This window comes from Crotalus tigris, unplaced genomic scaffold (genome assembly GCF_016545835.1).
Source record: "Crotalus tigris isolate CLP2741 ecotype Arizona unplaced genomic scaffold, ASM1654583v1 scf7180000017625.6296891, whole genome shotgun sequence".
Taxonomy (NCBI): Eukaryota; Metazoa; Chordata; class Lepidosauria; order Squamata; family Viperidae; genus Crotalus; species Crotalus tigris.
The window spans coordinates 1,280,515-1,292,409 of record NW_024096520.1 but is presented as its reverse complement, the minus strand read 5'-3'; the positions used below and the strand labels follow the sequence as shown (position 1 = coordinate 1,292,409).

General features: G+C 41.4%; 1 protein-coding gene across 3 annotated transcripts in view; it reads left to right on the top strand.

Annotated features, from left to right (window-relative positions):
- Positions 1 to 2,371: 2,371 nt before the first annotated feature.
- The window catches only part of LOC120303743 (sodium- and chloride-dependent betaine transporter-like), a 51,062-nt gene continuing 41,538 nt past the window's right edge, over positions 2,372 to 11,895 (top strand). For all 3 annotated transcript variants that reach the window (XR_005555529.1, XR_005555530.1, XM_039333466.1), the window contains exons 1-3: positions 2,372 to 2,408; positions 3,428 to 3,639; positions 10,477 to 10,611. Coding sequence is in view for 1 of the 3 variants with exons in the window: in XM_039333466.1 (XP_039189400.1) it covers positions 3,432 to 3,639; positions 10,477 to 10,611 (343 nt within the window). In the remaining 2 variants the exon portion in view is untranslated. The remainder of the gene's footprint in view (positions 2,409 to 3,427; positions 3,640 to 10,476; positions 10,612 to 11,895) is intronic.

Sequence of the window (11,895 nt, the reverse complement as noted above, 5' to 3'; positions counted from 1 at the left end):
ACACAGAATGGGGTTCAGGGAATAGACAGCCTCCTGACAGTTCTTGGACTGACCTAGGGGGTTCTACAGAGACGCCCAGCAGTGGCTATCACTTCAAGGGGCCTGAGGGTCTACAGCTAGGTAGGACAACCAGGTCACAAAGCAACAGAAGCCCTGGCCTGACGAGCCCGGTGGGCAAGCAAGCAGGCCAGGCATCGGGCACAGTCCTTGGAAGACACCAGGGCACAGTAGAGAGAACAGGCTCATGCCTCCCTCCAGTCAGGGAACTTATGCCAGTAACCCAGAGCTAAGAAGGTCACAGAGAGCAAAGAAATCTCCTAAGTATCTAGAAGATTACATAACATTGCTGGCAAGGCAAAAGCCAGTAATCAGTGGGAGCACTGGGGAAGCAAATTGTCGTATATAAAATAAATGATTGTATGTTGGTAGTAGTTTTAGCACGGGGGAAAGGGGTGTTATGTCCCGAGCCTTGCAAACGGCTCGGGCGTTTGCAGGCAGTCCCGGGCAGGTGCAAAGCTGCCCAGGACCAGACAGGCTGTCGCCAGCGCCGTGCGCATGCGCGGGTGCTGGCGCGGGAAAAGTAACCATTTACCACGGGAGTTGCCTATATAAGAGGCTGCGAGGCGTTTGGGCGAGGCTGAAGCCATCTTCCTGTAAGCTGAACGCTGAATAAAAGAAAACTGAGAACTCCAGCTGCTTCTCGTGTCTGTTTCCCGCCACGGACTCAACAGAATGGTGATAATGAATCTCCTTGAAATATTCCTCTCTTGATATTAACCTCTCCCAGCCTCTCACCATTGATCTGCAACTGTGTCTTCCATTGTGCCATCGATCTTTGCACAAATTTTCTGATGTTTCTACTGACTCCTGTTATTTCTAGGCACTTGATTATCCAATCATGTGGCAGAGAGTCAAATGCCTTTTTGTAGTCAATCCATGCCACATTCAGGTTGGTCTTCCTTTTCTTGCAGTTTTCCAAGATCATTTTGTCTATTAGGAGTTGATCTTTTGTTCCTCTGCTATTGGGGTGGTTTCCTTTCTGTTCAGGTGGAAAGAGATTGTTTTCAACTAGATGCTGTTGTACTGCATCAGCTACCACACCAGTTAGTACCGTATATGCCGGTGTATTAGGCGACCCGGTGTATAAGACGACCCCCGTCTTTATTGCCGAGTCGCCTTCCTAGAACGTCGTCTTATACACCGGAAACTACCAGTATTTCCGGCGTATAAGACGACTCAGCGTATAAGACGACCTCTGTCTTTGGCGCCGAGTTTAGCGCTTCTGGAAGTCGTCTTATACGCCGGCATATACGGTAATTTGAAAGTTGTTGGTAAGCAGGTAATTGGCCTGTAGTTGCCTGGTGTTAACACTTTTGCTGGATTTTTCATTATTAGGTAGGTTTTCCCAGTTGTTAGCCACTTTTCAATTTCTCCTCCTTGTAGTATATTGTTGAACTGCTTGGCAATGAGTGGGTGTATAACAGTTAGATGTTTCAACCAAAACCCATGCAGTTCATCTTCACCTGGTGCTGACCAATTTTTTATTTTCTTTGCTCTTTTTTCTACCATTTTTGTTGTTATTACTAGTTCTTTCATTTCAACTTCTGTTTTATTTGCATCCACCTCTTTTAACCAAGCCGCATCCTTGTTGTATTTCTTTGGGTTATCCCATATCTGCTTCCAGAACTGCACTGTTTCTTCCTTGTCAGGTACTGACTGATTCATTGCAGTTTCTCCATTGGATTGGTAGAAATGTTTCTGATTGGATTGAAATTGGAGGTTCTGCTTATAGTTTGCAATTCGAGCTTCATATCTACTGATTTTCCTGGCTATAGCTGTTATTTGTTGCTTTATTATTTCCAGTGCTTCCTTGATCTTCCTTGTTTCTAAGTGGTATTTCTTGATTAGGTATTCTTTGGTCTTCTTGTTCTTCAGCTTCTTTTCTTTCATCTGTTCTAGCTTGCTTGCATGTGATCTTAACTTGCTGATCTTATTTTCTAGTCTAACCTTCCATTTTTGTGGTGCACTGTTTGTTTGTTTTTCTTCTTTGTTGATTTTGCATCCCAGGTATTCAGTTATAACTGCAGCTGTGCTGTACATTAGTTGGTTTGTTTCTTGCAGTGAATTGGTGCTTATACTTGATATTGCAGTATTTGCATCTTTTAATGCTTGTGCTAGCTGTTTCTTTGGAACAAGCTTCAATGCAGGTAGCCTTATTCTGTTGTTTTTGTGCTGTTCTAGATGCTCAGTTATTCTTTGTTTCAATTCTTTTATTTCTTTAGTTAGAGGGTTTTGTTCTTCCTGAGGAAGAGGTGCCTGGTTTCCAAATGAGAACAGTTGTATATCTCTGCTGGATTCCTTCACTGCCAACTCCCCCTGGTTTGCCTCTACATTCTGAATTACTTCTGGTAAGGCTTTGATTTCTTTGCCCTGGGTAAACCTTTGCAGTTCGTCCAATTCTGTTTCTGTGAATACTTTATTTTATAAATTTATTTTATAAATCTGCGTTGATCTCCTACTCTCTGTTCTGTTATTTCTCTATTCTGGATGTTGTTCTTTCCAGAACTGGTGCATTCGTTTTAGATATCCTTGTTGGACTTGATCTGTAGTAACAGAACATTATTTCTTTGGTTTCAATCACTGTGTATCTGCGATGGGTAAACACCTTTTCTTCCAGTAGTTCTGCAGCTGCTGGCCCTGGTTGCTCAGCCAATAGTCCTGAGTCCTGTAACCCATTTTTCACCAGATATCCAGGAACTCCAATATTTAGCACGGACCTTGTTAACCCGGGTGACATCCGAGCCGGTATGGCATTCTGAAATTTACATCTCACCATATTTTTTATGGGAGAGACACTCTTTGTCTGACTCCTCTGATGAGACCTGTCCAGTATGGTTGAACCTCTGGTTTCATCTTTCTCAGAGTACACAAGCCCCACAACCACATAAAGGTAGTGCCTCACTGGGGGATTATTATTATTATTATGGATCATCACACAGTCAGCCAGATGTTCAGACTGGATTTGGCATTTTGTCTACCTATCGAGTCCTTACCCAGGACCTGGGATAGGCAGATGTGGATGTTTGATGGTATTACAGATATCGTCGCAGGATGGAAGCAGTTCCTAGTAAGGCCGCCTTTTGCAATTGACTAATAGCGAATTTGTCAATGCCAATGGTGTTCAAGTGGTGCTCCAGTTGTTTTGGGATTGCACCCAAGGAGCCTATTACTATTATTATTATTATTATTATTATTATTATTATTATTATTATTATTATTATTATCCCTGTTCACTTCCATGGGTTTTCTTTTTGGTCACTTTCAGCACTCCAGGAGCCCTGCTCAGGATGCTGAACAAGCATCGTATGATGCCAGCATCTTATATCAAGATGTGATCTTCCTTTCTCATTCTTTCCTAAACTTCCAGGGCCATGGGGAACAAAAAGTCTTGGGATGTAGAGCTCAATGGGGCTGTAATTGTGCCAGAGACAAAGGCAAAACCAAGGACTGGGGAGGATGAGCTGGAAGAACGAGGACAGTGGACCAACAAAGTAGAGTATGTGCTGTCTGTGGCTGGAGAGATCATTGGTCTGGGAAACGTTTGGCGATTTCCTTATCTCTGCTACAAGAATGGAGGTGGTAAGTATGCAATATTCATAATTTTTCAGTGTCATGTAATTGCTTGGACCATTGCTTATTATGCAACAGCTCTGAAATAAATGTGAAGTTGCAAATTAGCAAATCATGTGCAATATAGAGATTAAAAAATAAAACTGGCTATAAACGTTTACAATGTAAAATGAACAACTCATAATAAAACCATTGGGTGATGGACCAACCTGTGAGTCATCTCATCATCATATTTGGCGGGACAGATTATTTGCAGATTGTTTGTGCTGGCAGTGCAATATGTTATGAGCCACACATTTGTCCCTATCAGTAGGAAAATCACAAATCTGTACAGCCTTCCATATGTTACACTTTCTGTTTTAAAATTGTGCCAAAATCCTTGGTCTAGGGAAGAAGTAGAATGGACATGGAATGAGAATGGATAATGACCATGTCTGTCTAGTGGTCATAAATATTCCTATTTATATTTATGACTATTAGATGGAAGCAGCTGTTGTCTGAAGTTTTACATACAGTATCTACTGTACTTGGCAAGAGTCTATATGAACAGCACTGGTGTAGTATTTAAGGAAATGAAAAGATACGGGAGATGTAAGCCATGAAATTTCACTGAGTAAGGGTGAACTTACCCCTAGCTCATCTCTCCCAGTCCAATCTAACTTGTGGAAGAATCGCGCGAGTTCAGGCACCCATCTTCTTTTGCAGAGAATGGGTGCGTGAACTCTCACGAGATCACGGACCCCAGAAACTTTGATTTTTGGAGCAAAAAGTGTTTGGGATGCCTGTCTCCTGCTCTCTCTCCCCCCCCCAACTCCTTTCCACCAGCACCAGAACACTTTTTAGCTGGACGGAGACCTTGGGGAGGCTAGAAGCTCTGTTTGGCTGCAAATAGAATGCTTTGAAATGCTCCATTTAAAACACCCCATTTGTAGCCAGACGGAGCTTCCAACCTCCCCAAGGTCTCCGTCCAGCTAAAAAGTGTTTGAACACCTATGGAGCACTTTGAAACGCTCTGTTTCACTCCTTTTCAAAGTGCCCCATAGGCACTCAAACAGCGATGGTGGAAAGGAGTTGGGGTGGGTGGGAGCAGGAGACAGGCATCCAAAAACTTTCCGCCCTGAAAGTCAAAGTTTCTGGGGTCCGTGATCTTGCAAGAGTTCAGACACCCATTCTCTGCAAAAGAGGATTCTGGGTGCCTGAACTCATGCGATATTACGGCACCCAGGAGTTTCCATTGACTCTCCTCTCCCTCAAAGCAGCAGAGAGGAGAAACAACGGCTGAGAGTATTTTTGCAAGGTGAGTCTGGCATGGCAGAGAGAGAGGGGGAAGCACGAGGTATCTTAGGGGAGTGTTCCATCACTAGGCCCCACATGGCCTTTCCCATCCTGAGACACCTCGTGCACTTAACAAACCATGCATTCGCCCACACATTCAATTAGCAAATGTGTGGGTGAAATCTTAAGGTACGAGATTCACTCCCACGAATTCTCGAGTTACAAATGGAATGGGCAGGCTCCCTTACATTTGCAACTCAAGGACTACCTGTAGCTACAGTCCAGTATAGATAGTTGACTCAAGGATGGGGCAGGAAATCACTTTTCCCCAATGACAACATATCGTGCTTGAGAAACCGGGAAGATACTATCCTTAATCAGAAGCACTTGACAAAGTTCTGGTGACAAAAGGCTAACTAAATATTGAACACTGGATGTGCTTGAAACTGACGTTTGAGAGTGACCCACATTTTTATAACATATAGCTGATGATGCATTACTCCATGTATTTCATTGGATACGGTATGGATTCAAAATAAGGTAGCTTTATTTTTGGCCTCAAGTTCCAGTTTTCTGGATTTAAATTGGTGCTGAGAAAATAATTGAGGATGTCAGAGGTCTAATGTTTTTAACATGGCTACATTCAGGCCAGAGGGAAATGCTCCTTGTTGAGGCCTTGTAGTTAATTGTCCATAATGGGAATGCATCACAGTCAGAGTTATTGTTGCTAGGATTAGACAAATAACTATAGAAAACAAAATCAGTTTTTTCTAGGAAACAGAATGTGACTACTGCAAACAGATGCATTATTGCAACAGTCCAGAAAACATGGGTCAGTGTGGAGAACAAAGCGTGTGTTTCCTTTTTTCCCCTGTTTTTCAAAGTGATGGGGTTTATAATCTTATGGGTTGGCCACAGAGAGAATTCATTTGATCAAATTAGGATAGCTTGCACAATGCAAGGTCCAAGGGAGAAGATTCTTGCATTCCAAAACTCCAAGTTCCATAAATACCCCAAAACTCTTGGAAAAGTCTGAGGATTCAAAGTTCCTATTCGTTTAAAGGCCCACATCTTTGAGTCTCAGATTATTTAGTAAATTAAGCACTATTGTGGTGTTGCACATTCCCTCCTTCTCTTTTATGAATTTACCATGTCCACACATTCTTAGAGTTTATCTTAACGTTCAGAACAGAAACTGGACTTATTACTGCCTTCCTTGCTAATTCAGTTCTGATAGTCATGTAGCCCTGATACTTAATCAGAGCTTAAACCAGTTATTTTCCAGATTTTCCAAATCACTTGAGTGATTTAATAGTAGTGAAAAGTACCAAATTAAAGTGTGAAAAAGGCCCATTTTTATCTTTACACCTAACCTATGTGGATTTGCACATAGTCTATGGAGAGATTAGAATCATGAAACATCCTGAAAATAAACTTGCTGATTTTGATTAACGGTTCTCTGCCTTGGCCAAAAACACAGGCTCAAGTTGTGAAATATTTTTTAAAAAAAGAACACCACTTTAATGGTGCTGCTTTTATATTTCAATAAAGGAAGAGAATGGGAAATTCTTGAATCAATGAGTGACTACTAAAAAGCCATTGCTGATGAGCCATCTTTGGCTTATATGATCCTACTTTCAATCAACTTTTATAGACTTGAGAAGCAATTTGCACAGAGGTTGTACTGATAAGATAACAAATGAAAAGAGAAAGTTTGGCATAGACGAAAAGGGTTGTTTCAGCATTCTCAAGTCCAAAGATCCATTGAGTTAATTTGTATTCTATGTACCTTGCATGGTACAAGTAGTCTTCAACTTGTGACAGTTCAGGTAGTGACTGTTCAAAGTTACAATGGCACTGAAAAAGTGACTTATGACAGTTTTCACACTTAATATCCATTGCAGCATCCCCATGGTCTTATGATCAAAATTTGAACATTTAGTAACTAACTCATATTTATGACGGTTGCAGTGTCCCGGGGTCATGTGATCCTCTTTTGCGACCTTCTGGCAAGCAAAGATTCAATGGGAAAGACAGATTCCCTTAACCACCATGTTACTAACTTAACATCTGCAGTGATACACTTAACAATGGTGGCAAGAAAGGTTGTAAAATGGGGCAAAACTCACTTAATAAATGTTTCGCTTAGCAACAGAAATTTTGGGCTCAATTGTGGTTGTAAGTCAAGGACTGCCTGTATTGTACATTTATACTATCTCCGTTCACTACGTTTTTGAAATTTAAAAAGTCCTCATGTAGTCTTTTACCAGAAGGAAGTTGTTTCACTTATTTGGGGTAACTTTTTCTGCACCAGTTCAATGATGTTCTTTTGAAGTGTGACACAATGTGCTGTATGTGAGAACACAAAACACTGACTTGATTTAGGCAGCCATACTTAGGCTTAGGCCTGAACTGGTGGGAAGTTTACCCTTCAGTATTAATGAAGGAAAAGGTGGCCCCATAAGGAAGATCAACAAATGAGCTTTTTCAGCTTCTGCTCTGAGGAACATCCTCCCGTCAGAGATTAGAGTGGCCTCCAGCCCTGATCTCCTTCCATAAAGCTTTAAAGTCCCGGCTAAGCTCCTGCCTGGGATGCTACCAGTGGTGGGGTTCAGCTGGTTCGCATCGGTTCGGTAGAACCAGTAGCTAAATTTTGATAAGTTCGGAGAACCAGCTGAACCCATACTGCTTCTGGAAGTCTGTTCTAGGCCTCAGAGGCCTGGAGGAGGTTTCTCAGGCCTAGAACGGCCTACTAGAAGTGCGTGGATGTCACTTCCAGAAGTCCATTCTAGGCCTCGGAGGCCCAGGCCTTCATCCACGTAGAGCAGGGCTTTTCAACCAGTGGTACGGGTACCATCTGTGGTACATTGGTACCTGGCAGGTGGTATGCAACCATCCTAGAAAAGTGGTAGTGGGGGAGGGGAATGAGCTGAGCCGGTGGCAGCACTGCACAAGCCTGAACGAGAGATGGCTGGAGCTGCAGGGCTGTCAGGGCTCAGCGGAAGTGCCAGGATCAGTGCCGCTTTCCAGGTGATTGGCGCTTCGGGGCTGTCAGGGCTCATTGGAAGCACCAGGATCAGCACCAGGATCCAGCTGGAGCTCAGCACTGATCCTGGCGCTTCTGCTGAGCCCAGAAGAAGCACCAATCAGTTGGAATGTTGCAGCATCTCCAGGGTCTTATGATTTACATTCAGATGCTTGGCAACTGATTCATATTTATGATGGTCTCAGTGTCCTAGAGTCATGTGAAGTGACAAAAACCTGCTGCAACCACCTAGCAGACGGGGGGAATAAAAATCAAACACCCCCACACCCCACCCCTGCTGCTCACAACAATGAAAACCTCAGACAGAAGGAAGTCTTGCTCGGCTGTGGCTTGGGGGGGCACTTTTTTCAGTGCCATTGTAACTTCGAACAGTCACTAAGCGAACTGTTGTAAGTCGAGGATTACCTGTTCTTTATCACTTTTTTCTTTTTTTTTTTTTTTGGTCATCAAGTTTTTGACACTGGTGGTACTCGGATGTTGCCATATCTTAAAAGTGGTACAATGGGTGAAAAGGTTGAAAAGCTCTGACGTAGAGAACCTGATGTTCAGGTATTTGAATCCTACCACTGGGTTCTCCATGCACCAAGGGCCCTACCTCCTCTTGCTTTGTATGTACAGGTAGTCCTCAACTTACAACAGTTCATTTAGTGACTGTTCAAAGTTACAATGGCCCTGAAAAAAGTGACTTATGACCGTTTTTCACATTTACAACCCATGATCATATGATCAAAACTCAATGCTTGGCAACCGGTTCATGCTGATGACCGTTGTCCTGTCCCAGAGACAGTGTGATCCCCTTTTAGAACTTTCTGACAAGCAAAATCGATGGGGAAGCCAATTTCACTTAACAGCCGTGTTAGTAACTTATCAACTGCAGTGATTCACTTAACAACTGTGGCAAGAAAGGTCAAAAAATGGGACAAAATTCACTTAACACATGTCTCACTTAACAACAGAAATTTTGGGCTCCGTTGCGGTCGTACGTTGAGGACTACATATACTCGGATTAGATGTCTTAATGGGTTTTTTGGTATTTTAAAAGTTTTTATTCTTTTTATTGCTTTGAAATGTTTTTAAGATTTTAATTGCAATATATGTTTTTGAATTGTGAACTGCTCAGAGTCGTTTGCTGAGTTGGGCGGCTAGAGAAAATAAATAAATAAATAAATAATAAAATAAAATAATAAAATAAAATAAAATAATAAAATAAAATAAAATAAATAAATCTCCAATCATCTCAAATAATCTGCCAGGATATTAATGAGGCTGATTTCCACTTTTGTTTAGCTTGTGGTTTATAACTAAATAAAACATGCATCACAAAGACATGGTTAAGACTCATCTGGCCTGATTTCCCAGGGAATCGCACTTTGGCTAAAATGCTTGCAGCTTTGGAATTTCCCCTATCTTTGGAATTTCCCCTATCAGGAGAACTCTTAATATTAGGACCACCATTTCTGAGCGGCTAAAATCCAGATGCCACTGAACAGCAGCAAAGAAATACAGAATGCTCTAGCTTTTTGCAGGCCAGATATGTTAGTCATACGTGGTAACAATTCAATGTCAAAAATTAATAAAATCTTATTAAAAAAAATCAATGTCTTCTTGAGTCTATAACACAGCCTTCCTCAGCTGGTGGGATTACAATCTGCATAACCCCAAGCATTTAACTTTTCATACTTTTTCTAGGTTCTCACCATTATCTTCTTTCTCAAGTGTCTATGGGGAAGAAAGTCCAGTTGCCTCCTGAAAAAGCACCTTTCTCAAGTGGTTTTCATTAGGATCTGATTTAGTGATACTCCAGAAGTTGATAAACAATAACTACCAATAGCCTTAGGAAGCATGACCTGCTTTGAAAGAACAGTACTCGCAAGTCAGCAACATCTAGAATGCCTTGGGTGTTGCCTATTCTTGTCTGACACAAGAATTTGTGCAGCAGTTTTGCCACCTAGAGTTGCTCCAAACAGCAACAATGGGCAGTATATAGATTTAATTACCGTATTTTCCGGCGTATAAGACAACTCGGTGTATAAAACGACCCCCGATTTCAGAGACGATTTGCATGGTTAGAAAATCATCTTATACGCCGGAAAATACGGTAATAAACAAGAGTGTGCAGTGCTTCAGATGCAATAAAAAAAAGGTTTGGAAAGAATTTTGCAGAACATTTCCTCATTGTGTAATTTTGGGGAAATGCAGTGTGCTTCAAAGAAACTGCAAAACTACATTTGTAGTCCACATGTCTATGGAGAGTCTCAATCATCCAGGTCATGGTTGTCCCAAAGGTGTTTTCAAAGAGGCAATTGCCTTTTGAAACTTGCCTTTTGAAAAGCACCTTTGGGACATTTGTAGTCCACCTGCTCTTAAGTACCTTTTGGGAAAGAAATTCACAGTGCTGCCAAACTTTAGTGGAAAATATGCATAATTACCCTAATGTGAGATGTTATTTTTTTTCTTCTCCTTGAAAGCACATTTAACAATCAAATTTGTTCCAACAACATTTTCTCCCTTTCTGTTGCCAACAGGAGCTTTCTTAATTCCATATGCCATCTTTCTCTTTATCTGTGGAATTCCACTTTTCTTCTTGGAGACAGCCTTGGGACAATATACCAGTCAAGGAGGAATCACTGCTTGGAGAAAGATCTGCCCTATCTTTGAAGGTACATTGGTGATACATCAGAAATCCTGGTAACTTTCCATAAAGTACTTGGTGTACCTTTTGATCTAATTCCCTCTGAGCTTCCCAGTCGCAAGGCAGGGCTGAGGGCCAAATGCTGACAGGGCACCTGTTTCATCCTACCTTCAAAGATAACAGTGTGAGTCATCCGGAGATTCTCTATTGGAGGTAGAATTAGTGTTGCGTAACCAAAGAGAGAGCTAAAGAAATAACCAGATTTGGGGAGACTGGGACAAGGCACACCATAGAGTTGGAACCTGTCCAGGATGCTGGATAAAGCAAAGGGCAGATACTTGGAAAAGGAATCTGGAATCAAAACAAAAAGATATGACAGTAGTTACTTTTAAATGTGTCCAGTGATGGGATTTAGGTGAAAGTAGCAGCAAAGTAAATTATGGACTGGGATAGATTTGTGAAGGCATCTCTTTCAAGAAGCAGCTGGATATTGAAAACTTTCTGAGTAGAGGTTAATCCTCTGTTGCTAGACTTAGATAATTAACATTATCTAATAATAATAAAGTTGGAAGGGACCTTGGAGGTCATCTAGTCCAACCTCCTGCTCAGCCAGGAAACCCTATACCATTTCAGACAAATGGCTGTCCAGTCTCTTCTTAAAAACTTGCAGTGTTAGAGCATTCACCACTTCTGGAGGCAGGTTGTTCCACTGGTTAATTGTTCTAACTGACAGGAAGTTTCTCCTTCTGGCCAGCTAGTGAACTAGAGTCTGCTCCCTGACCAGTAGAGAAGACTCTTGGCTCCATTCAAATCATGGACTAGCTTAACACATTTTAGCATAGTGGCTTGCACTAGAGTATATACCGTATTTCCCCAAGAATAAGATCTAACTAGCATGATTTTTCTGGATGCCTGTAATTTTTTTTTTGGATGCTAGATGGACACATTCGTTGCAACACATGATGGACGTATTGAATTATAAAATAATATTAATATATAATTAAATATAAATAAATAATATTGATATTATTTATTTGAATAAATGTAGATTGTTGTACATGAAAAAATAAGACATCACCTGAAAATAAGCCCTAATGTGTCTTTTGGAGCAAAAATTAATATAAGACCCAGTCTTATTTTGGGGGAAATATGGTAGTTAGTTTGCAAATCAATGTCTCGGTCAGCCTCAGTCAATTGTTTTAGTGGGTTGTTCACCCACTCTGCATAATTTCAATCTGCAAATGGAAAATGTCAATTTTAATCATTTTTCATGAGCCTAAGTTTCATGCATGGGACTTTGCAGATGTGTTGG